Source organism: Acomys russatus, chromosome 12, assembly GCF_903995435.1.
Source record: "Acomys russatus chromosome 12, mAcoRus1.1, whole genome shotgun sequence".
In the NCBI taxonomy this organism is placed as follows: Eukaryota; Metazoa; Chordata; class Mammalia; order Rodentia; family Muridae; genus Acomys; species Acomys russatus.
In genome coordinates, this window is record NC_067148.1 from 8,095,790 (window position 1) to 8,122,824 (window position 27,035).

The 27,035-nt window shown below is 43.1% G+C and overlaps 1 protein-coding gene across 1 annotated transcript in view; it reads right to left on the bottom strand.

Annotated features, from left to right (window-relative positions):
• The window catches only part of Dnah7 (dynein axonemal heavy chain 7), a 248,100-nt gene that overhangs the window by 74,906 nt on the left and 146,159 nt on the right, over positions 1-27,035 (bottom strand). The window contains exons 48-50 of the mRNA XM_051154521.1: positions 23,852-24,037; positions 18,963-19,126; positions 233-387 (exon numbers count right to left, since the gene is read on the bottom strand). Of these exons, the coding sequence (XP_051010478.1) occupies positions 233-387; positions 18,963-19,126; positions 23,852-24,037 (505 nt within the window). The remainder of the gene's footprint in view (positions 1-232; positions 388-18,962; positions 19,127-23,851; positions 24,038-27,035) is intronic.

Here is a 27,035-nt window from a genome sequence, read left to right on the forward strand (position 1 = left end):
TAAATATTAAAGTCTCAGAGAACTTTATCTCAGGAGCTAGGACACAAGTATAACAGCATGAGGTTACAGGAGAACAAGTTCTCATTTGATAATCACTAAGTATTGTGAGATCATCAAAGTCATCTCTTAATAGCAAGCCTGACACAGGTGTTTTCAAAAAAGTTACAAAGTGTGTCCTAATTGTGCCCTGCCCAGGCATTTCCACACATGCACCTGTTGTTCATCTACTTACCAGGAGTTCCAAACTGGATACAGTTTTCCAGAGTCCTGACATAGTCAGGGTCGCTTAGTTTAATGAGCTGAAGACTGTTGGTTTTCTCCATGTTCTTGATCCACTTATTAGCCTGACCTTGAGGGTCTATCATCAGAGGCCATCTTCTTGCATTCCTGAAAGAGAGAGCTAATTCTGGTCAAACCATAATTAGTCACATAACTGTAATTTTATCCTTTGCTGGTAACGTTTTACTCCTTGTGTGATGGAAAATTATGTTCTTGAGCAGGCACATTTAGTCTGAGCACACTGCTAGAAAAACTACACAGGCCATTTCATAAAGTTAACAGCAACCTTTTCACTCCTTTTGAAACACTATGGTTTCTAAGTGTTCAATTACATGCTTAATAATATTTGCTAATAAATGTATGATGGTGAAACTCCACTTCCTCCCTATGCTTTGCCATCAATTAATCCTATGACCTGGGCAGCTTAATTCACTTCCTTAGCTTATATGTTTTGGTGTGTGTACAAGAGAAAGAAAAAACATTTGATCTTCTCTCTCTCTCTCTCTCTCTCTCTCTCTCTCTCTCTCTCTCTCTCTCTCTCTCTCTCCATTAGAGAAATGATCACCATAGTTTTTTTTTTTATCATCAACAAACTTCCATAATAGTTATGAACATTGAAGTGTTACAGCCATGGGTCCATGTTGGTTTCAAACACAGGCATACTTAATGTCATGTATGCATCTCACTGTATACCCGCCTTGTGGCTGTCAGCTTCCTGTGGGCAGGAATGGATCCTCTGCAGGTGGCTCACACCAGGGGAGAGCTCATGACTGCTAGTTTATTCCCACTCACATGTGTCAAGAGCAAGGGCAGCAGCCATCGGGACTCAATTTATGTCTAGAATTGAGGGTTGTTACCCAGCATCTGGCACCTCCTTGAGAAAGGCATCCATGTAGCTTCCTGCCTTGTATGAAATGCCATCAGCTCTCAGAGCTTTAATACACACTGGCCAGAAGTGAACAGAGAAAATTCATGCAGAATATCAGAAGGACACAGGAAGAAAATGGAAGAGGATTGAGGGGGAAAATAGGAATGGAACAGGATGGCATTCAATTCATTCTTATAATAACATGAATCTAGAATGTCATTGGATGATTTATCTCCCACAATTGAAAGTAATGGTAATTTTAACACAAAGTGGCAGTGAGGTACAAGACACGCAGCTCAGGTAGTAAGAAGATAGCCTCACTCTTCAATATCCATGGTATGTTTGTGTGCTCGGGCACCATAACCAAGGCCCACAGACAGAAGAACTTAACAGGTAGCTTCTCACAGTCCAGAGGCCATGAGTGCAGGTCTCAGAGCGGCTTTCTCTAGCTCTCTCTCCCCTGGGATTGTAGATAGCCAATGCCATTGCAGTGTGTCCTCATAGTTTGTCCCTGAGGTGCTTCCTTGTAGTGTGTCCCTGCACACACTGCAGTGTGCCATCGTGGTGCATGCCTGTAGTGCGGCGTCCTCACGGTGCATGCCTGCGGTGTGTCCTGGCATGCTCTTTTCTCTGTGTAAGAGCCTAAGCTGCCTCTTTTCATACAAGGACACTAATCATATTGAAATAGTTCTCCCTGACTCCTCAGTTAACCCTAAAGCCTCACTAGGACTATGGCTTTAACATCGTCCTTTAGTCTTTAGCATTAATTTTATTTAGAGAGAAAACAGACCAGAGATTAGTATCATATCTTAGATACAAGTACTTAAAGAGAACTGTATTCTTAAGAAAACGAGGAGACGTGAAAGTAAATTATAAAGAAATAAAATTATAAACATGTAAAGGCTTTTACCTTGCCACAATTTTAGAAATGCTTTTAAGTTTGGAGAAGTGTTACGTGACATTTGGACTTCTCCAAAGAAGCCAAAAGGCTCACTCATCATTCTGTTGCCCGCAAAGGTTTTTTTTTTTAGCCCTGAAATCCAGCTTCATGCTGTTTCTTTGTCCAAAATATACTTCTTTCCAACCATTTTATGTCCAAATTCTACTTATGTTTCAAGGTCAGCTCAAAAGCTACTGAGCCCACAAAGCCTTCCTTGATTTCTTTCCCATTGGAATCTCTTTAGCAATCCACCCCCATTTCATTATGGTACTTTCACAGAATGTAATATTCTATTAAGGAAATTCTATCATTTCTTTCAGATTTGGGGTCTGAAGCCTTATCAACTGAGCTATCCAGAGCTTCTAATTCTATCACTACATCTCCCAAACAATTGCGTCGTCCTTTGAAGGAAAACTACACGCTGCTTTTTATTTTTCCTTCTATATTCAATATAGTTAAAAGTTACACTTAATAATATTAATTTAAAATAGCAGAAATATCTAGTAAACAATACAAAAATTAAATTATTCAAAAATTTAATTTTTACATGGTTATTTCTGCATATAAAACACCGGCTTGCTAAGCAGCATTTCACAATCAGAGTAAAAGACTTGATGATGCTGACTGAGATAAGCCCATTGTCTCTAGTATCTTCAACTGAGTGCCTGCCCAGCCTCCCAGAGACAATCCCTTGTCTAAGTACAAAATTCAACTAATTTCAGATTCTAAGAAATTGAATGAAAAGAACCAAGAAATTAGAAAAAAACCCAGAATTTTAAAAATAATTAATAGGGAGGCTATGAGTATGTCATATTTCCCCATTTCCTTCTACTTTCTGAATTAACAAAGACACTATGGTGAAAATCTCTCAAAGTGAAGAAAATGGCCATGCATCAGCCATTAAGCATGGGGGCTGGAGGGGAACACAGCGGGGAGGTGGGAGGCAGGAGCATGTCCCGTTCCCTCAAAGGACTACACAATTTATTGGGTGATATAGTTAAGAAATGACAGAATTGCCATACTAGAATATTATCATTCTATGAAAGTACCATAAATATAATGAAGATGGAAGCTAAAGTGATTCCGGGAGAAAGGAGATCTGTTTGCTGCTTACAACTATGACCTAAATCCAGGTCCCAGGCTGGCCTCCAGCTTAGTGTGTACCGAAGAGCACACCATAAAGCCTGCCAAAGCCTTTCAAGTCTGAGCAGACACTGGAAAACATCATAACTAGAAGACAGATATTAACTGACTTGTCTGGTTCCTAAAACCAAGCTCAGTCTTGTGCAGAGGATTCCAGCAGAGCTCAGGATTTCATATTCAAAAGTTCTAGAAAAAGTTACTTACTATGCAAAGAATCAGAATGCATTTACTTCCCAAGAGAATGAAAGACCCCAAGATGCCTGGAAGTAAGAAGAGCTGCAGAGCAGACAGCATCACCGCTATGCCTTGGGTAGTGAGGGGAATATGTGTTAAGCAAATGGAGAAAGACATTTCATCACTGAAGAGGATAAAAATGAATGGAATAAGTAATCTTATAACTGAAAAACATAACATCTCAGATAAAAATTCCACCGTGGGCTCAGTGGTAAGAACAAAATGACAGACCCACCATAGCTGTACATTTCCAGATAGAGGAGCATAAAATGGGTAAAACCAAACAACAAAGAGTACAAATGAGACTGGGGAGAAAATGGTGCCTCCGAGACTTGTTAGACAGCACTGAAAGGTCTAGCTTTTACATCCTGGGTTCCTGATGGGCAAGAGGAGAGACCAGCACAGAAAACACATGAAGATGCTAAAGCCGAACCTCCCCCAAATGCAGTGAAACACAAAAAGTCACAAACCCATGTAAACCTTAAGGAGAAAAATAATTAAAAAACAAAAACAAAACAGAACTCCCCCAAGTCTTGCCCAGACACATCCTAACCAGCCTGCAGGAACCTACAGCCTAAAGAAATGAACTTGAAGGATGATGCTCATGGGTAGCAACTATTCAGATGGCTAAAAGTTTAAAAAGAAGCCACAGCACAGTGGAACACCTGAAAAATGACAAGAGGAAAGAACTTTGCCATCAGATTTGGTGGCTCAGCCCCACAATCACAGTGACTCGAGAGGCAAAGAGGATGACAAGTTCGAGGTCTACCTGAATCACCGAGACTAGCCTGGAGAACTCAGGGAGACCCTGTGTCCCTACCCGACACCCGAAATAAACGTGATAGCGATAGCCATAGAAGGTGTGAGGCAGGAGCTCAGTGGCAGAATGCCTACTTAGCAAAGTCCAGGCCCCAGATTCAGTCCCTGGCACCACCAAACAACCAGCAAGGCTATCATTTAGTCTTAAAGGCAAAATACAGAAATTCAGTTTTGCTCCTCACCAGCCTTGTTTTAAACAAATGCTAAAGAGCTTTACCTTGAAGGAAGTGATACCAGAAAACTTCCAATTTTAGAAATAAAAGAATAATAATGAAGTGCTATTGTGTCCTAAACTGTATATAAGTATTGAAACAAAAGTGGCATTGCCACCGGTGGGGGTGTTGTGTGCGCAGCGTGTGCTATAGTACACAGACAGAGCTAATGGCGTTTCGCTATTGATTTCTTTACTATGAGTGACACTTGTGAATACTGAGGCTAATCCATCATGATCTGCTGTCAGGCTGAATTGCTGGAAATAGTCCACTAGCCCTTAAAAACAGTTATTAATAAAGACGAGGAAGTCTCAAGAAAAATGACAGGATATTTGAAAGGGAGTGAGAACATCACAGTCCAAGTATGGCTCAGTAGTTAGAGTCTTTGTCCATGACATCTGAAGCCCTTGGTTCAAGCCCAGTAGGGAAAAGAAAGTAAATAAATATGATGAATCAAAATTTGTGCTATGTAGCTAATGCACAATGAGACATTCATGGCATGATATCCACAGACTAGAGAAACCATAAAATCAATAACTTTCGCTTCCACTTTAAGAAGCCAGAGAAAGAAAAGCAGTCTGAGCCTAGAGCAGCTAGATTAAAAGAACAAATGAAGAGCAGAAACCAGTGAAGTCAGCAAGCCCTTACTAGACAGGATCAACAAAACTCCAAATGTAACAGACTAACCAAGGGAAAAGACGTTATAAAATCATGGCCCATAGAGAGATTATCACAATGGATCCCACACACCTCAAGATGACTGTAAAGGGACACTAGAAGCACCCCACACCCATAAAACTGATTTCTTTCTTTCTTTCTTTTTCTGAGACATGGTTTCTCTGTGTAGCCTTGACTGTCCTGGACTCTCTTTGTAGACCAGGCTGGCTTCGAACTCACAGAGATCCACCTGCCTCCGCCTCCTGAGTGCTGGGATTAAAGGCGTGCGCCACCACGACTGGGCTCTGACTAATTTCTTGAAAGATGAAAAGCTACTCAAACTCATAATTAAGAAACTGATAACCTGGCATAGGCTTACAACTGTTTTAAAAATTGAGTTCACAGATAAAACATTTTAAGAGAAAATTCCAGGTAATTTCTTCGGTCATCTCTACCAAAAATTCGAGAAAGGAATTTGGCCCAATCTACTCCAAAATACATGAGGAAAATCTTTCTGATACTCAAATACAGCCATCCTGGTCTGTTCAGACCTACTGGCATCAGGATGGGGGCGGGGGGCTCTTCACCAGAGCCCAAACGGTCTCCTGTAGGCTGGGCTGACTGTTGTGGAACAACAGGACACACATAACACCCAGGAACCCAGATTGGTACTTCATTGTCCTGTGGAAGGACACAAGCAGACCCTCGGGCCCACGCCAGTATGGGGTCCGGACCCTTCCACTAACCAGTGGAAAGATCTTTCCATTTAACCAGTCCTTTATGTGACTTGGGAGGTCTCCAATGTCTATCCACAGCAGATAAGCCTGAATCGTACACAGTTAAAAAATTGAGAATATACAAAATATATGCTAATTGAGAATGCAAGGAGGATTTTCCTACATACTCCACCTTCTTTATTTTGGCAAGAGAAGCCTTAATGGTGTGGTGTGCACGTTCTACCAATGCTTGTCCCTGGGGATTATATGGGATCCCGGTTTCATGAATGATCTCATAGTCATCTAGAAACTCGGCAAGACCAGCACTAATATATGCAGGGCCATTATCGGTTTTTATTTGCTTGGGAGTGCCCATATAGGCGAAAGCCAAGAGCAGATGTTCCTTAACGTTTCGTATCTTTTCCCCTGAGTGAGCTGAAGCAAAAAGTGAACCTGAGTTTGTGTCTATGAACACATGAACATATTATAATTTACCAAAGCTGGGAAAATGAGTTACATCTGTTTGCCAAATATGGTTCGGCAGGAGCCCTTTAGGATTGACCCCAGTTTGAAGAATTGGAAGGAACTCTGCGCAAGATGGACAGTCTTTAATTATTTGTGTGGCTTGATCTTTGGTAACACCAGTATGATAACGTAAGGACCTGGCATTGAGGTGGAATTTATGGTGTAATTGCTGAGCTTTATCCACCCCTGTGATTACTGTCAGAGCTATGGGCTCTTGAGTAAGGACCTCCACCATCCTGTTTCCCTCACTCAACGGTCCAGGTAGGGATGTGTGCGCTCTTAATTGTCCAATAAAAAGAGGATCCTGTCTCAGCCAAATTAACCCCCCGAATCTGTAAGAGAAGGCCATGTACCAAAGAAATAGGAGCTACATAGGCAGATGTTTACAGGGGAGAGAGAATTTCAGTTACATATTTACTATCAGAATAAATGTTTATAGATGCATTAGGAAATAACTGTAGAGCCATAAGAACAGCTTGCAATGCTGCCACCTGAGCAGAAAGGGTGGTGACTGTAACTCATTTGATTATCATCCAGGAAAAGACTGCTGCAATACCTTTAGACGTTCCATCAATAAAGACCACCCTAGAATGAGGAATGGGCTGCTTCTGTATAATTTCAGGAAAAACAACAGGGTACATTTTTAAAAATTCAACTAACTTATTTGGAGGATAAATATTGTCAAATTTGTTGAGGGTAAAAGACATAAAAATTGCCCAATCATCGCTCTTATTTTGAAGCCATGTTACTTGGGCTGAAGAAAGAGGAGAGGTTACTATATTAGGCTCTTTTCCAAAAATATGCAAGCTGGATTTCTGGGCCTTAAATAATAATGTTATTACAGTTTGAGGATAAGAAATTTCTACTCTAGCAGGTGAGGCCTGCGAGTGTACCCACAAGATAGGCCCGGTCTGCCAAAAAACTCCAGTAGGAGCATGGGCTGTGCAGACTATCAATAGCAGTAGTGGTTGGTTATAATCTACATAATTGACACGGACCTGAGATAGGGCCTTTTGCAGAAGTTCTATGCAAGTACAACCCTCCGGTATTAAATGTCGGGCAGAAGTAGGATCAGGATGTCTTTGCAAAATATAAAACAGCGGCTTTATCTGACCAAAAGTAATTCCTAAACTGGGATGAATCCAATTAATATCTCCCAGAAGCTTCTGAAAATCATTGAGAGTGGAAAGGGAATCCAATCTTAAAGTAATTTTTTGAGGTTTAGCACCACTCTGCAACAACTGATGACGTAAATATTGATAAGGAAATTGCTTTTGAATTTCCTCAGGTGAGATCTGTAAATTAGCCTGTTTCAGCATCTCCTGCAAGTCAGCTAAAGCAGATAATACCTCCTCTGTCTGTGCAGCCAGCAAAATATCATCCATATAATGAATAATATATACAGCAGGGAAATGCATCCTGACAGGCTCTATGGCAGATGCCACATAATTCTGACAAACGGTGGGACTATTAGCCATACCCTGAGGCAATACTACCCACTGATATCTTTTATAAGGTTCTCGCAAATTAACAGAGGGAACACTAAAGGCAAACCATTGTGACTCATTGGGATGTAGGGGAATAGTAAAGAAACAATCTTTCAAGTCAATTACAATCATATGCCAATGCTTAGGAATGGCTACTGGAGCAGGGAGGCCGGGTTGAGTGGCCCCCATAACTACCATCGTAGCATTGACAGCTCTAAGGTCCTGTAACAATCTCCATTTTCCTGATTTCTTTTTGATAACAGAAATAGGTGTCTTCCGAGGGGATGTAGAAGGTATAATATGACCTACAGCGAGCTGCTCTTGTACAAGCATATTGGCAGCCCCCAACTTCTCTTTAGCCGGGGGCCATTGTTCAACCCAAATTGGGGAATTATTTTTCCAGTTAATAGGAATAGCAGGAATTGGAGGCTGTTCAACAATGGCCCCATACCCCAGCCCTGTTTATCAGAAGGGTGGCGGAGAGTTATCTCTCTTGGTCTGAGACAGGACAGTTATTGCCCTGTAGGTTTTTGCCTAAACCTTGTCCTGGACAAAATCCATGTTGATTTAACATTCTTTGTACTGGCTGTGTGGTCAATACAGCCCCCATTCCTTCCAGTATATCCCTTCCCCATAAATTAATAGGAATATGAGGGAGGACATATGGCTGAAATATTCCCTGATGTCCCTCCTCATCCTTCCAAGTCATCATCTTAGTACTGCGAAAAGGAGTGTTGGCTGTTCCCACTCCTTGCAATTGGGTATTTGTTTGTTGCAGTGGCCAGGCTGTAGGCCAATAAGAGAGAGAAAGGGCAGAGGTGTCCGCTTCCATGTCCAGTAGGCCTTTAAAGACTCTGCTATCAATTTTCAGTGTAAGCATAGGGCCGTCATTAAGGGTTGCACTCCAATAAGCCACTGGCCCAGTAGAGCCGAACCCTCCCTTGTCTCTCTTTTCCTTTAAAAATGGGTTGGTTGTTCGGAATTGAGGTACTAGGATTATTTGCACTATACGGGCTCCTTGGGGAATCACCAGAATACCCTTAGTAGTGTCCACCATAATTTTTATTTCTCCCCTTGTATCAACATCAATGACTCCAGGAATAACTTTAAGACCTCTCATAAGGACACTACTTCGACCCAGCAACAGCCCCAATGAGCCATCAGGTAATGGACCAAAAATTCCTATCCCAATGGCCTGAGGCCCATCTGAGGAATTACTATAACTCTGGTGGAGGTACAGAGGTCCAATCCTGCGCTGCCTGCTGTCCCCTGGGTGAGGTCTCGGATAAAAATGGGTTTCTTTGGGGGATAGAATGCACAGGTTGAATCATTTGAAGGGCAGGTGTCTGCAATGCCCTGTCTTGATGGGGCCAGGAACTGACCCCAGGGCCCGTTTCCCTGCAATGGCCTCCCTTGCCTATTTGTCTTAGAGAGGCACTCATTCCCCCAATGATACCCTCGTTGGCAACAAGCACACAAACCTGGCTTAGTATGATCAACTCTATCTCGAGCTTGTCCAGTCTCCCTTCAAGTACATTCTCTCTTAAGGTGTCCTGTCTGGCCATATCTGAAACATGTTTTCGGCCAGATTCCCCCAGAAGGTGACCGTCCCTGAGCAGTAGAAGCCATTACTTGTCCCATTATGTAAGTAGTATCTATACTTCGGCAAATTTTCAGATAGTCATTCACACTTTTATATTTATAAGGCTGAAGGGCTTCCTGACAATACTTATTAGCATTTTCAAAGGCCAATTGTTTAATAATAGGCATGGCTCCTTTCACATCTTCAAAAATCCTTCCTGCCAATTGCATAAGGCGATCAACAAATTCCTGGAAGGGCTCCGAGGGTCCCTGGACCGCTTTAGACAGCTGTTCTCCTGCCCCCTTATTAGGCAAGGATTTCAAAGCCCTCGTGGCGCAAGTTGCAATCTGCGCGTACACAGCTGGGCCATATTGTATCTGGGCACTAAGTTCAGTATACAAACCCATGCCTGCTAGCATATCCATGTTTCTCTGTGGAACCCCAGCTGCTGCATTACCTGCGGCAGCCTGAATACACTGTTCTTGATAATCACTGCGCCAAAGCAAATAATCACCCCCACTGAAGACTGCTCTACACATTTGTTGCCAATCACTAGGTGTTAAGAATTGTCCTGTGAAGGATTCAAAAATGGCAATCGTAAAAGGGGCATGTGGACCATAGGCCATAACTGCCTCGTTAAGCTGTTTTATGTCTTTAAACTGGAGGGCTTCATGCTGTCTCTCTGTTTGCCCTGGGATAGTTGGGTGAGGCACTTCGACTACTGGAAAGACTACTCCCCGAGGGGGAGCAGAAGGCTTTGCCAAAGATAATTGACTTTGATAATCTGGGTTATATGCCGGGCACCACTCTCCTCTAGTTTCTTTTCCTTCAATCTTACACTTCTTCAACTTCTTCTTTAGGGCCCGTATCTCAGAGGTTAAAGTTGCCTCTTCTTCCTCAGAATTAGAAGAAAATATATCAGAGGCAATCTCAGACGGGGCCAATGATTTTACATATTGCTCCTCCTGCACTTCATTTAGGGCAAGTTCCAAACTTCCTAGCTGCTCTCTTATTTTCTCATCCTCGCTCCTAAGCACATCTCTATCAAGACGCCATAACGAAAAGGTAGCTATAGGAACACTGTTGGGCCCTTCATTTCGTAAAGTCCTCTGGAGATCAGACTTCACCTGATCCCAATCTTGGATATTTAGCTCTCCCAATACCATAAACCAAGGACTACTCAATTCTATTGTTTTTATAAAATCTTTAACACTCTCATACTTAATCCTGGTGCCTTAATCACTAGTCCACCAGAACCGTGGACAAACCTACAGCACCTATTTTCCCGGTGCCTTAATCACTAGTCCACCAGAACCGTGGACGAACCTACGGCACCTATTTTCCCAGTGCCTTAATCACTAGCCCACGAAAACCATGGACAAACCTGTGGTACCTATTTCCAATACGCCGATTTCCTATCTCCCTGAGGTGCTGGCCAGCTTCCCTGGGCGATCCGTCAGCTTCCTCCCTTCTTTCCCTGATCTCGGTAGGTCCTCCACTTGTGGCGCCCGCGCAACTGCGGTACCGAGTTGAGGGTGAGGGACTGCGGATTTAACTCATGCACACACACACACACACACACACACACAATAACACAGCGGGTCCTTTGTGCTAAGAGAGCAGCAGCCGCAACAGCAGCCGCGGCAGTGGTTTATTCATCCTTCCCAGAGTTCCAAAGAGCCTTCTTATAGGCAGCCAAACAGCAATCCTCCTCCCAGGTGACTGCACACAGGTGGACAAGTCTCAAGGAAGGGAGGGGTGCATTCTCAGAGCAGTAAACATGATTAGCTAACCAAGATAAACACAGACATGGAAGCTGCTAGAAACAGGACATGAAACAGCAAGACAGGCAGGCAGCCCAGCCGGGCCTGGTTCCTACACTGATTCCTATCACAAGCCCATTTAACCTGGCACCAGAACCAATGGCCCTCATGAACATTAATGGAGAACTTGTCACTACAATATTAGCAATTTGAATCCACACATATGTATAGAAGAAAATAAAATCACAAGATAAACTTTATCTCAGGAATGCAAAGCTAGTTCAACATTTAAAAAAAAAAAAAAAAAACCAACAAAACAAAACAAAAACTCACAAATAAAAAAAAACCCAAACAGGGGCTGGAGAGATGGCTCAGCAGTTAAGAGCTCTGGCTGCTCTTCCAGAGATCCTGAGTTCAATTCCCAGCACCACATGGTGCCTCATAACCATCTATAATGTGATCTGATGCCCTCTTCTGGCCTGCAGGTGTACATGCAGGTAGAGTACTGTACACATAATAAATAAATCTTAAAATACACACACACACACACACACACACACACACACACACACCAACTAATCAACTAATACTTTTCACAGCATGCATAAATTAAGCATCAAGAACTGTAGATCAAGCTGAGGAATCACCTCAGGGGTAAAGTGTTTACTATGCAAGAATGAGGACCTGCACCCACATAACATGTCAGCACTGCACAGGTGGAAATGGGAGAATCCCTACGCTCACTGGCCAGCCAGTCTAGTCAAATCAGTGAGCTCCAGTTTTAATAAGAGCATTGGCCTCTGCACACACGCACACACACACACACACACACACACACACACATTCACACTCATACATACATTCACACTCACACATACTCTCTCACACTCCCACACACACACATCACATACACACAAAAGAATCCCCCTCCCCCCCCCAAAAAAAACCCCAAAGAAACTAACAAACTCTAATAATTACCTCAATAGCCAGAAGATAAAGAGAGTGGCAGAGTTTAACGTCCATTCATTCTAAAAGGTCATAACAGACTGCCTCAGGGTTTCTGCTTCTGTGATGAAATACCACAGCCAAAAGCAACTTAGGGAAGAAAGGGTTATTTCACTGAGGGAAATCAGGACAGGAATGTAAACAGGGCAGGAACTTGGAGCTGATGCAGACACCATGGAGGAGTGCTGCCTACTTGCTTGCTCCTCATGCCGGGATCAGCCTTATTTTTTATAGAACCCAGGACCACTTGCCCAAGAGTTGCCTCCCACACAGTGGGCTGGCTCCGACCACATCACTAATTAAGAAACTGCTTTACAGAACAGACTTGCCTACAGCTGGATCTTATGGAGGCATTGTCTCAATTGATGCTCCCTCCACTCAAATGACTCTTAGCTTGTGTCAAGTTGACATAAAACAAAACAAAAACAGTACAATTGACCCTTTGCCAGCTTGACACACAAACACACACTGTTGGGGTGGTCTTTTAGTGCAGCATATAGTGGTTGTCTTCGTATTATTCAAGTGCTGATTTCTGACTGGCAGAGGTCTGATTACAGGCTGGACTTTGGCACTGTTATTTTATCTTTACGGCCACATCATATTTTGCAAACACTCCTCCAACACCTTCTGGTTGGTTTAATAAAGAGTTGAACTGGCCAGTAGCTGAGGCAGGAGAGGACAGGCAGGACTTCCAACAGAAATAGGAAGTCTGGAACAGAATCTGAGGCAAAAAGATTCACTCTCCACACATGGAGGAAGAAAGAGGTGCCATTGCTGAGGAAAAGTAATGAGCCACATGGTGGAATGTTAGATTAGTATAAACAGGTTAATTTAAGTTACACAAGCTAGTTGGGAACAAGCCTAAGCTAAGGCCCAGCTTTCATATTTTATTATGGTCTCCGTGCTGTTATTGGGAGCTGGTGGTCCAAAGAAGTCCCACTTTATGTCACTGTTAAGCCACAACTTTTCCTTTCTTGTTTACCCCCAAATCATGTATTAATAAATATTATAATAAAAACATATTACAAACTTTAAAGCTGCAGTTTTTATTAATGGAAAAGCTTTAAAATTCAACCTTTTTAAAAAATCCAAAGTCTCTTTCAAAATTTAATATATCATTAAAAGCTCAGTCTCTCAACTATGGGCTCCTATGAAAGCAAAATAACTAATTCCTTACTTCAATAAAGAAGAACTTGGGCAAAATCACAAGGCAAACAAAGTAAAACTAAACTCCAGCAATGTAAACAACTCAGCTTCCAATAGCTGGGATTTACTCATTGTAACTAAAGGTTTTCCATCTGCACCTCAGTCCCCGAAATAACGACTCTGAGACTATATTTTATGTGTAGGTGCCTAGGCCAGAGGCTTTGGCCCATTTCCTGACTAGTTCATAACTTACTTTACCTGTTTATTCTAGTCTATGTGTGCCACATGGCTGGTTGCCAATCCTCAGTTTCATGTGTCCGACTTCCTAAGAGTCCAGGGTGAATCTCCTACGTCTGACTCCACCCCAGAGTTCATTTCTTTCTACTGGAACTCCTGAATCCTCTTTCCTGCCTCAGCTAATAGGCCATCAGCTTTTTCTTGGCAGGTGATGCTTCCATACAGTACACAAGAGATTCTTTCTATAACTCATGATCCTCCAATAGGCTAGTGTCACTGTTCCCCCTATACAGTTGTCTCCTAGGCTCAGGTCTGCTCAAGCCTCTATGGCTGCTGCTGTTTTTGAAGGTTGCCCTGTGGCACAGACAATTTCAGAATGCTGGAGTCTTCTACTGAAGCTGGCCTGCACTTTCACCAATAGCCTCTCTTGGGCTCCTGGGCTCACTATGTAGGCTTGCCATAGGGCCAAGCCTCAGCTGCTCTCCATGATCCCTTCATGCCTTCAGAGCAAGTATCCCCAGGCGTGTCCAAGTTCAGCCACCAGCATAAAGTATGACTTTGGCCACCTCTGGAAAACAGCTTCTGGGTGCTCACCCTCAGGAAACACTTCTTAGATTTCACCACAGTGATGCCAATTTTTTCCTAAAAAATCACCCCTATTTTCTCAGCTCAAGATAACCAGCACCATTTGTCCCAGTAAAGTAAGGGCTTCACGGCAATGGTGCTGGTCTCTTGTTAATCACAGCTGGTTTTTCATCCCTGGTGGACCAGAACTACAGATTCCTAATTCCAGAAATTAGACAAATAGCCCTGACAGTTTTAACTTTCCTCTGAAACTTCAAAAGAACCCCACCCCCTGAATTTCTCTCAACACTATTATCTTCCAAGTTTCCACAGAATAGCTCACCAAGCTTTCACAATTCCATGGCTTTTCTAGGCCAAAGTTCCAAAGCTCTTACACATCCTCCCTAGACCATGTGGTCAGGTATGTTACAGCAGTAATCCACTATCCTGGTAACAATTTCTGTCTTAATTACGATTTCTATTGTTGTGATGAAAGACCACCCCAAAAGCAACTTGGGGACCAAAGGGTTTATTTCATTTACAATTTGAGGTAACAGCCCATAACTAAGAGAGGTCAGGGCCGGAACTCAAGTGTGGCAGGAACCTGGAGGCAGGAGCTGATGCAGAGGCCGTGGAGGAAAGAGGAATGCTACTTACTGGCTTGTTCCTCATGGCTTCCTTATAGTACTCAGGACCACCTGGCCAGGGGTGTCCCCACCCACTGTGAGCTGAGCCTTCCCACCTCACTAATTAAGAAAATGCTTACAGCCAGATCTTATGGAGGCCTTTTTGAGGTTCCTTCCTCTCTGATGACTCTAGCTTGTCTCGAGTCAACATAAAACTGGACAGCAAACAGACTGAAGGAGGTTTTCTTTTACCCAATGAAATCAAAGCAACAGAATCAGTCAAGCCACCTACAGCTGAAACCACTTGTGATGCTCAGTGTGTTTGCATCCCCTTACACTGGGTGGACAGCAGTTGTTCAATTTAATTATCCACTTGCAGCATTATAGGGAAAGCCATTGACAGTGCAATAAACCAAGGAAGAGAGGCAAAGGGCACACAGATTAGAAAGGTTTTAAAGTGTCACTATGTGCACAGCATGATTGCCAATATACAATATCCTAATAAATCAACATAAAAGGCCAAATGAGTTTTTAAAGCTGCAGCGTACAAAGTCAGTACGCAAATAATCTCTTCTAGAATCTAGAAATCCCTAATACTAGCAGTTCACAACCAACCCTCCAAAATACAATTTATAAAAGCAAACAAAAATTAAATACTATGCATACATAAAATAGCAAACTGTTTAAAGACCTGAAATAAGTGAAGAAATATACTAAGAGATATACTACATCCATCACTTAGAAGTCTTCCTAACTTCCCTCAGTCACCACCTGCTTCCTCTACCAGGAACTTTCCAGCATGGGGTCGGGGGGGGGGGGGGAAAGGGGGGGAAGGGTGGGGAGAGGGAACAGAAAGAGCTTCCTCTCTGGTTTGTTTTCCCCTCTCTCTCAATCTGCATTTCCTCTCTCTATGGCCCCACCCATGCCCTTTTTTCTGTCTCCCTCTGCATGGCGACTTCACTGACCCCTCCTGTTAGGTTAGTGAACCTGCCCAAGAGCTGCACTAATAAACGTGCATTTATACTTTAATTTAGCTTGAATTGTCTCACTTTATCAGTGGAGATAACCTATCACTCAGCAGCAAGTGCCAGTATCTGCTAAGCTACTCCGCTGGCCCTCAAACAGTCTTGAATTTATAATTGCTTAAAATCAATTATTTGCAAATGGAAACTGAATTTGTTAGTTGTCACTGTTTCCCACTTTGACAGTTTGCTCTTTATTTGTTGTGTAAAGAGAATTCTTATTTACTGATACTCAGGATTTTGAAAAGAACACAGATTTCTAGTCATGACTATGCACAGGCACTGCGTTGGCACAGCAGAACACAGAATCTGAATGTTTTACTGGAGACTGCTGAGCTGCTCTGGGCCTTTCCCTGAAGGCTTAGGGGCACACAGTAGGGCCAGGGCCTTGGGGGGATCTGTGGCTTTAGATCCTGAGAACCCAAATCTTCCTACCCTAAGGAGCTCTGCTGTGTGCTAGGTCTGCACTGCACCTGAGATACCCTGCTTCCTCTCTGCAGCTTTCTTGATTACCTTCCTGCTGACTTCATACCGTTGTATGATTTTTGCAGACATACAATTTTTGTCCCACTTTTTCCTTTCAGGAAAATGTAAATAAGATGCAGTATTTCCTGGTAAAGTTATGTGCATGAGCCATCAGCTCACCCAGGATCACCTGATCCCACTTTCCTATCCTCTCCATCTTCTCATGCCCTAGTCATCTTCTCCTTAGGACCATGTCACTGAAGAATGCCCACTGGTCCAGGTCATCTAACAGCGGCACATTTCTCAGACTTTTGCTATTTTCATCTTCAAACACACACACACACAGAGAGAGAGAGAGACAGACAGACAGACAGACAGACAGACAGACAGAAGTGAGAAAGAGTAGGCTAGTGACAGAGGTATGTCTCTCTCCTACATGAGATCAAAGCCCGCCTCTCAAAAAAATGAAGTTAGCTATGAGTTTGGTCAACTTGCCAAGCAGTTAAATAATACTCAGCACTGTCATTGACTTCAAGAACGTTTACATGTTAATAGCCCCCAGATTTAATTATAGTCTAACTTGTCCAAATTTTATAGATCCTCCAGTTTCCCTAAATAATCAAGCCTTCCTCAGCTGGGGTAGGAAATTTAGTAGAGCCATTGTACCTGACATAACCCCCAAGGTGATGGCGCACCTAGGCTTTGAAGTGATCTTTTGTAACTAATCAGAGATTGCTCTCTGAGATTTATGAAGTTGTTTTTCCTGTAGGAGCATTGGAGGCTTTGCAGGACTTCAAGTCACAAGATATTCCTGGCAACCCAGGAAGTCTTTTGATGGCTGAGAACTGCTTGGGTGATGTGCTCCTTCAGACCAGCCCTGGATCAGATCAAAGGTTCTGGTATGCAGATATTGACTTGCTAAAAATACCTTTTGTGTAACAGTCAATAACAACCCTTCTGCAGGGCTGCTCAGGGTTCAGTCCCAGCGAGGCTGACCTCCCTGCTCCTCTAAGGCAGCGTTACATCTGTGAACGTCTCTCTTTCTTTGGTTGTCCCTTGTGAAACAGTTAACCAACACTCAGCTAAAGTAATATATATTAAGCAGTTAACATGAATTAGGCCCTTAGTAAGTGCTCAATCGTTACCAAGCAAGCATCTTTGGGAAACAGAAGACATTATGCAAATACACATGATGCTTATCCAATGTTTTCAAATGATGCCTTTAAACCTTTATCTGGAAACTCCTCAGTGGAAGATTGCCAAACACTGACAATAGAATACAATAATGAACTGTGTTAGTGTTTTCTTACAAATAGTTCAATTTTTTTTTACAAATGAATAATAAAGACATAAGGGTTGTTGGGTATTGCACCTGGAGAGGGGATGAGGTGGGAGCAGGAGGGAGGAGGGGGAGAGAGAGAGAGAGGAAATATGCACATGTATTGTCTTAAATAATGGTCATTGAAATTTTAAGTAGGAAATATTAACCAATAGTTGAGTATGAAATATGAATCGAAATATAACAAGATCCAAGTGAATTAAAATAAGACGCAATCTGGCCTTTAATAGATATAATAGTTACAGACACTTTTTCACAGGTAGACCAAAGGGGCATAAATTACAAATTAAAAGAAAGAAAGAAGACAAAGCTATGATCCTGCAGGAGGCAATCAATTAGAAAAACACAAGTCTTTGAAGAGAGAAGTATTTTCTGAGAGGTAAACAATAGCCACCAGGCATCTGTATGAGGGCAACCCTGCGAGCAGCAAAGATGGAAACCAAAGCTTTACTGTAGGTGACAATTTCTTTATCACAAAACAAAAAAAAAGCACACACATCATACCGATTGGTTATTTATGTTTCAAGACTTTATATCCAGACTTCAACCATTTTTACTTTAACTACTGCCATTTCAGGTCGAGTTTTGTTTGTTTGTTTTTTCTGTAGTAAACAAATGAATCCAATCAAATGGTCCTACTGCACACAGCTGGATGTTTCCTGCTGTTGGCAGAACTGTGTGGTTCTTACTAATGCTAAGAAAGACCTGTGCTGAACCTAACACTTCTAAACCCCAACCATACTTAGGCCAGGTCAGAAACAAGACTGTGGACTTGGAAATAAAATTGATATTTGTTCTTACAGTGAGACAGGTTGACCTGTGTGACCCGGAGAAGAGGGTGGATGAAGAGGCCTAGTGTCCTCCTGGGCCTGTCTCAGTGTCTTCTCATCAACCAGAGCACTCTGTGAAGGGGAGTTAGTGCCTGAAAGCTCTAGAATGTGCCAAGAGTCAACCTTGTTTGGCAGCAGGGACAAGGACAGGTTTTGGAACAATGAGAACAATTACCTATCAAAGACTTACTACTGTGTACCTATTAACATTAATAACAGGGGTTCTATCATATGGAGATAAAAAACAGTGATCTTTACTCACCTACAGAAGAGTCTTTCTCTTACAATCTGAAAAACCTATGAAAAACCAAGCATTTTATCTAGTTCTGTTTGCTTACCACAGTCTCTGACATCTGACCATTAGAATATTAACAGAAAGATTATTCATGCCTAATACGGCTAATTAACATTTCAATACTGAGAATGTTTACTAGCTAAAATTGTTAAAAGGTTTGCAAATAATTAGGTATTACAGATCATTTGTGAGAAAGATTTTTCCTTACATTATAATGATCCCATTATCGATGGAAAATGAGTCGGAGGGTAGCCCGGCAATATTCCAAGCGCGAATGGTCACAGCTTCTCCCAGGGTTCCCATGAGAGAATAGTCATCTGAGCAGGGGATGTCTCTTCCTTTGCACAATTGTGACCACTCCTTGGTTTGGTTCTTTAAAACAGTAACAGAAAAATAGAGACGTGAGTTGTTGGACAGTTGCCAAAGGGCTACTATCTAACCTCCCCAATAACTATGTACTGAGAAAAGCCAATCACTGTTGCTCTACCTCAAAAATGATTTGTGTATCAAACCTTTTTCAAATAAAATTATAATTAAGACAGTGACCTACGCCTGTAATCCCAGCACTCGGGGAGATAGAGGCAGGCGGGTCTCTGTGAGTTCGAGGCTACTAAGCAAGTCCAGGACAGCCAAAGGCTACACAGAGAAACTCTGTCCCAGAGGGGGAAAAAAAGAAAAAAAAAGAAAGAAAGAAAATGTACTCTAATCAGTGGTGAGATAAAGTGTAGATGAAGTTGGAGTTTTATATCGGGAAGAACAATTATTGTACATTATTCTACAGTTTAAATTTACAAGGTAGTTGACATTCTCTGGCTTAGGTTTATTTCTGTTGCTGTGATAAAATCAACCAGTTAAAATCCAGCGCAGGGGAATATGGATAATTTTTGTTCCCAACTAAACTCAAGGTGGAAGAGACAGTACTCGTTACACCCACAGTCAAGACAGTCAAGATCAGGTAAGGATGAACGGATGCGTGCTGCCAGTGCTCAGCTCGCTCTGCTCCACCGCTCACCCCAGTAAACGGTGCTGCCCACACTCAGAGTGGAGCACCCCACCTCAACTGATCCTGTTGGGAAACTCCGGCAGAGACATGCTCATGGGCCAGCTGATGTAGACAACCCCAAACTATGTCAAGTTGACAATTGAAACTATTACTTTCTTCATGCAGTTTACATATTTTATTCAAATTATAAATATATAGAAAAATAGTATATTATTATAATACAAGACTGGACCTGAGGAATGGGCAGGGGACACAAAAAACATTTATTTCTGGCTCCCATGTACTCTTTAGGAAGGATCACCTGAAGAATATTGTGTTCTAACAAGGGTTGGGGCACACTTTGAACTTTGCCCTACCTACCAGAGGCATGGTCGGTTATGAGGCCCAGGAGCTGGAACACTGGTCAATAGTAATGTTCATACTAGAACTGTTCTAGTTCAGGTTACAGACCAAAAGCTTCAGAAACAGTCAAAGACACGACTGGGAGGAAAAATCAAACAGGCAAAGGGAGGGGGTCCATAAGCAAAGTGGGAGAGTGAATATCTAAGATGCTGGCACCTGTTTTGGGCTCCTGAGGATGCCTTGTGTATACACAGGTACCGCTGGGAAGGACTTCATTGTCACTACCCTCTCCTTCAGGTTTCTGCTGAGTAGGATGCATAAAGGCCATGTCAGATTTGGGTGAGTGGTGGCTTCATGACCATGAAGTTGTTAATATTATTTAGAATCTCCAATATCTCTATTAATGGTAAATATTACAGAGGACACTACTTTTCTCATTGCATCCCACCCCGTAGAACATATTTTCAAACCAGGGATGCTAATTTTTAATCACTTCATTAGAGCCAGGCTTCATTTCATAATTATAAGATGTTATGTGCACTTATTGGTTCTTTGGATCTTAGAATATAACACAAAGATACTTGGATGGATGGAAAGCAGAGGGCATGGGAGGATGTCTACCGGACAGAGACGCAGCAGTTGGAACAACCGTTTATAACACAGTGAGTCCGGTGGGATTATGAGCTACATTTCATGCACTTCCTGGGGACTATGCATCTGAATAATTCATATGGATATAATTTGAGCACCTCTAAGAGCTGTCCATTGTCCTCCAGGAGTGTTAGGGCCCAAAAGCAGAAATCACCGGACTCAGGGCTCTGCAAAGCGCACACGAGAAAATGGAGTCTTTGCACAAAGTTGAGACCAGTGGAGACAGCAGGAGTGAGATGCTTTCCATTTGCAATTAACATTTCAACCCTTCGTAGGGAGACACCAGGAAAATGTCCCTGGCCTTTGTCAATTACTCACTCATGTCATAAATTCATCTTTTCATATTTTATTCTGTAAGTCATATGACTACTATTATTCTTTTGTGATGCTGAAATTGTCCACAATTTGGTGATATACTATATTAAATTCTCCCCCATCCCCAACACACACACACACACACACACCTGACATCCCCATCATCCTCAGAGCATTTCCTGTTATTTTCTCCAATAGATATTTCAGGCTCTTACAGTAACATATAAAACAACCAAGGGTCAAGTTAAGTGTGGTGTGGTGTGGTGTGGTGTGGTGTGGTGTGGTGTGGTGTGGTGAGGTGTGGTGAGGTGTGGTGTGGTGAGGTGTGGTGAGGTGTGGTGAGGTGTGGTGTGGTGTGGTGAGGTGTGGTGTGGTGAGGTGTGGTGTGGTGAGGTGTGGTGAGGTGTGGTGAGGTGTGGTGTGGTGTGGTGTGGTGAGGTGTGGTGAGGTGTGGTGTGGTGAGGTGTGGTGTGGTGTGGTGTGGTGTGGTGTGGTGTGGTGTGGTGTGGTGTGGTGTGGTGTGGTGTGGTGTGGTGTGGTGTGGTGTGGTGTGGTGTGGTGTGGTGTGGTGTGGTGTGGTGTGGTGAGGTGTGGTGTGGTGTGGTGTGGTGAGGTGTGGTGAGGTGTGGTGTGGTGTGGTGTGGTGTGGTGTGGTGAGGTGTGGTGTGGTGTGGTGTGGGGTGTGGTGTGGTGAGGGTGGTGAGGTGTGGTGTGGTGTGGTGTGGTGTGGTGAGGTGTTGTGTGGTGTGGTGTGGTGTGGTGTGGTGTGGTGAGGTGTGGTGTGGTGTGGTGTGGTGAGGTGTGGTGAGGTGTGGTGTGGTGTGGTGAGGTGTTGTGTGGTGTGGTGTGGTGTGGTGTGGTGAGGTGTGGTGAGGTGTGGTGTGGTGTGGTGAGGTGTGGTGTGGTGAGGTGTGGTGTGGTGTGGTGTGGTGTGGTGTGGTGAGGTGTGGTGAGGTGTGGTGTGGTGTGGTGAGGTGTGGTGAGGTGTGGTGAGGTGTGGTGTGGTGTGGTGTGGTGTGGTGTGGTGAGGTGTGGTGTGGTGTGGTGTGGTGTGGTGTGGTGAGGTGTGGTGAGGTGTGGTGTGGTGTGGTGAGGTGTGGTGAGGTGTGGTGTGGTGTGGTGTGGTGAGGTGTGGTGAGGTGTGGTGTGGTGTGGTGTGGTGTGGTGGTGTGGTGTGGTGTGGTGTGGTGTGGTGAGGTGTGGTGTGGTGTGGTGTGGTGTGGTGAGGTGTGGTGTGGTGAGGTGTGGTGAGGTGTGGTGTGGTGTGGTGTGTGGTGAGGTGTGGTGTGGGGTTTGGTGTGGTGTGGTGTGGTGTGTGGGTGTGTGGTGTGGTGTGTGAGGTGTGGTGTGGTGAGGTGTGGTGTTGTGGTGTGGTGGGTGAGGTGTGGTGAGGTGTGGTGAGGTGTGGTGGTGAGGTGTGGTTGGTGTGTGTGGTGTGGTGTGTGAGGTGTGGTGTGGTGAGGTGTGTGGTGTGGTGTGGGTGTGGTGAGGTGTGGTGTGTGGTGTGGTGAGGTGTGGTGTGGTGTGTGGTGTTGTGGTGTGTGTGGGTGTGGTGTGGTGAGGTGTGTGTGGTGTGGTGAGGTGTGGTGTGGTGAGGTGTGGTGTGGTGTGGTGTGGTGAGGTGTGGTGAGGTGTGGTGAGGTGTGGTGAGGTGAGGTATGGTGTGGTGAGGTGTGGTGTGGTGTGGTGAGGTGTGGTGAGGTGTGGTGTGGTGAGGTGTGGTGTGGTGTGGTGAGGTGAGGTGTGGTGAGGTGAGGTGTGGTGTGGTGAGGTGAGGTGAGGTGAGGTGAGTTCCTGCTAGTCTTCCCATTGCTCCAAGTTGAGGAAGGAGCATAGAGTCAAGTGACATGGTCTTGTTCCCACTCTCACTGACTAGCTTGGAGGCTCTGGAAACGTCTCAAGTTTTATGAGTTTCAATGTCTAAAACTCTGAGGCAAACTAATCCATCTAAGCAGACAGTTGAGTTAAATATTAACTACCTAAGCGAGACATACGATGCGAATGCCACATCCCTGGGAGTTCTTTTGAAGACTGCACACAGGAACAGGCAGAGCTCAAAATCTGAAGGTCATGGTGCCTCTGTGACCTTAATGAAGTAAAGACAGAGGCCTCCAAAGTGAAAAGGCTAGAAATAGAAGCCCCATCTATGAGAGAATTTTAAGTTTGTTTTTAAAAGTTCAATAGTCAAAGAAATTGACTATGCAGGTGGGAGGAATGGAGGTGGGAGAAATCAGTTCTGCTTATAAAAAAAAATCCCCAGTGAGGCTCAGTGGATACAATATGCAAGTACGTTTAAGAGAAACATGAAGTCCTTGGTGAAGGTGGTCTTGTCTCCAACCCCTAAGGTTTCAACCACTGACACGGTCTCAGAATGACTTCCTAAGATCCATGCAGAGTTGTTGATGAGCCATGTGTCCTCAAATGGCTATGCACACTGACACGCTTGCTATGTGCAAGTACACACATCCACACACCTGATTCCTTTACACTTAGTTAGGAACAAAAAGCTCCTCTAGAGTCTGTCCCTTTGAAATTAGCTTTTAAAATAATATTTCGTATAGCATCTTTTGGCTATCAGGAAATTTATAGGCTATCTAAAACATGTAAGTTCAAATAATTTAAAAGTATTTTGCTTTTAATTGCAGTAACCAAAAATTAAGACTACAACAAATTAAATTAAATCAGATAAAAGTGCTCCCAAGTTCCCCAGCAATAACAGCAAGCAAACCTGAGTTGATGTTGCAGTGATGGGGAAAGGAAGGAAGAGAGCCAATGGCATCCCTCACCTGTCTGTAGTTGGATGTAAAGGCCCCCAGGTAGGCCACAACCCCGGAGGAGATGAGGATGTCGCCTGTCAGGTTGATGTACAGCTGCCCAAGGTCCAAGGCAGAGTGACTCCATCTAGTTTTCTCGCCTCCCAGGCCCCCGATCAGCTGCTCAGCTCTTTCTAGCTTTTTGCTGCACAAATCAACCTCAAAAATAAAGGTGAGCTTTTATTAACATCTACAAGTAAAATAAGCTAAAACTTCTGCAGAATTCCATACTCAAGAGATAATTCTTCTCAAATACAAACTAAATGGAAAGTCTTAAAAGCACTTAAACAAACAAAAAACAGACCCATAGGGCCTTTGACTGAAGTGTGGAAAGTCCATGGCATCTTTTGTCTTTAAAAACCAAGTTACCTCAAGCCAGGCATGGTGCCACACTTTTGATCCCAGCACTCAAGAGGCAGAGGTAGGCTGTGAGTTTGAGGCCAGCCTGGTCTACAAAGCTGAGGCTGCACAGAGAAATCCTGTCTCAAAAAACAAACAAAAAGCAAAACAACAAACAACAACAAATTACTTCAATAAAGTTCGCAGAATTCCTACAGAGTATCTAATACATAACAGTGCAGGCTAACTCTAAGGAAATGATCTTCAACACAAGAGACTGCGATTAAAGCAACAACAAACACTCTCCTGAAGATTGGATATTTAAAATAATCTGACGGGACTGGAGAGATGGCTCAGCGGTTAAGAGCACTGTCTGCTCTTCCAGAGGTCATGAGTTCAATTCCCAGCAACCACATGGTGGCTCACAACCATCTATAATGAAATCTGGTGCCCTCTTCTGGCCTGCAGATGTACATGCAGGCAGAGTACTATATACACAATGATAAAATAAAATAAATCTTTAAAAATAAAATAAAATAAAATAATTTGACAAGAGTGGGGCTTGGACTCAGGATGAAGCAAGTTAGTAAATTGAAGAGCATGCCAAGGGCCCAGGCTCCAGCACCAGGACCACACTTTAAATATTTTATAAATGTGTCTCCTTGTTTAACTTAGTTGGCTTAAGGTTGCTTTTAAAGGTTAAAAGTTTTAGCAATTTACACTTATTTACAAAGCACAGTCTTTCAAGTTGTTAAATGGTGTCATTTTCCCAGACATTTGCAATTAAGATTCAAAGGGACCGTCAATCAATAGGTAAGAGCCTGCTTTCTGCATCGGACAATCAGCCCAAGTTTGTTTTACACAGGTAAGCAATGCGATAAAAAAGGGGCCGAGACAATGTTTATCAAGGTGGCAGGCTTGGGGAAAAGCACCCAAACCTGTGTAAGATCAATGTTCACAGGCTACTCAGGCTGAGTCACTGTAAGGTAACTTTAAAGTGATAGCCTCATTATTCTTTTAAAAGCGAAATCAATGTACTCATTTTACTTTAAAAATAGTTTTTAATAATAGTAGAATTGCATCACACAGGCACACACCATTTTCTCTCTAGCTCCTCCCATATCCTCGCAAGATTGATGGCCTCCTTTTCTTTGTTATTATATATGTATGATATGCACACACACACACACACACACACACACACACACACACACACACACACAGATATGTATAACTTGCTGAGTTCATTTTCCTTGTTGGCATGTACATGGTTTCAAGGCTGACCACTCTATGTTGGACAACCAATAAGAGGGCTCATCCCTGGGAGAGGCTAGTACTCCCTTTCTCTGTGTGTAGTTCTTTGTCTATGTCCATTGATAACGCCATTGTTCCAGCCTTGTTTATGCAGCCATCCCTAGGAGAGACTGGTTCACGGGAGGCTCGTGTGCTCAGTCAGATTCAATGCTGCTCTGCTCACAGTAGTCAGGAAACAGAAAACAACCTAAATGTCCTTCAACAGGTAGACTAACAGTGAAAATGTGGTACATACGCACAATGGATGCTACTCAGATGTAAAGAAAAATGAAATTATGAAATTGCAGCTAAATGGATGGACTTAGAAAAGATCACATTGAATATAGCCCAGACACTGAAAGGCAAAGTTCTTATTCATATAAGGAGGTGAGTAAAGTTTATTTAGGGATTCAAACTGTGAAATTTTATAGTGGAGAACTCCAAGATCAATAAGAGAGACATTTACATTTTGGAGTAAAAATTTGTCTTATGCATTTCTCAATACCATTATTTAACTGAATGCTTTTAGAATAAAAAATATAAAATATTGGTTCACCTACAGATAGGCTTAAAAAACACAAGGTTTGTTACTGGGTGATAATTTTTATGTTTTCTTTCTTACTCAATTTTCCCACCTTAAAGGACCTCTGCCTTGTTGTTTCCTCATCTAGTTTTCTTTCAACAGCACTCAAAACAAAGTGGATCAATCTTGGGCAAAGTGGTGCATACCTTTAATCCCAGCACCCGGGAGGCTGAAGCAGGCAGATCTCTGAGAGTTCGAGGCCAGCCTGGTCTACAGTGAGTCCAGGACAGCTAAGGCTACACAGACAAACCATGTCTAAGAAGACAAAACAAAACAAAACAAAACAAAGCCCTAAAGAAAATACTCCTGTCACTTCTTTCTCCTTAAAAGAAAAAAAAAAAGACATTTATTATAAACAAATGCATATGTTCATTTTGTATGTTTCTAAGATTTTTATTACAAAATCTTGAAAATTTCAAAGACATAGCAAAGTTGAACAATGTTTCCAGTGAGTGACTGTATATTCACTTAGTAGTTATAGTATTTCAATAAAATGCAACCATGCCCAGTAACGGGTTAAGTCTTAAAAGATTGGCACAGTGCCCCATGTGTGTTCAAATACAGATTTCAGGGCAGATGTCAGAGGAAAAGCTAGTGTGCTTCCATGAAAAGTGTAGACACGATCAATGTCTGGGTTCAAGTCATAAACAATAACTAGAAGCCGGGTTGTCATGAATAAATGACTTAACCCCTCTGTGCTTTGGCCCCCTGAAAACAGCCCAAGAAGATTGGTGCCCTCAGAAGGCTGTGGCGGGCAAGTGAGGAGGGCCACAGTTAATAGTGCTGACCCTGGAGGGAGGGCTGGGGTGGGGGGGAGGGGAAGGATTCTTCCAGCCCCTGAATAGCTATAACATTAACATCATCTTCACTTCATCAGAGAACAGGAAAAAGAACAGCAGGGCCAACAAGATGGCTCTGCATCGAAGGGAGCCTGCTGCACAA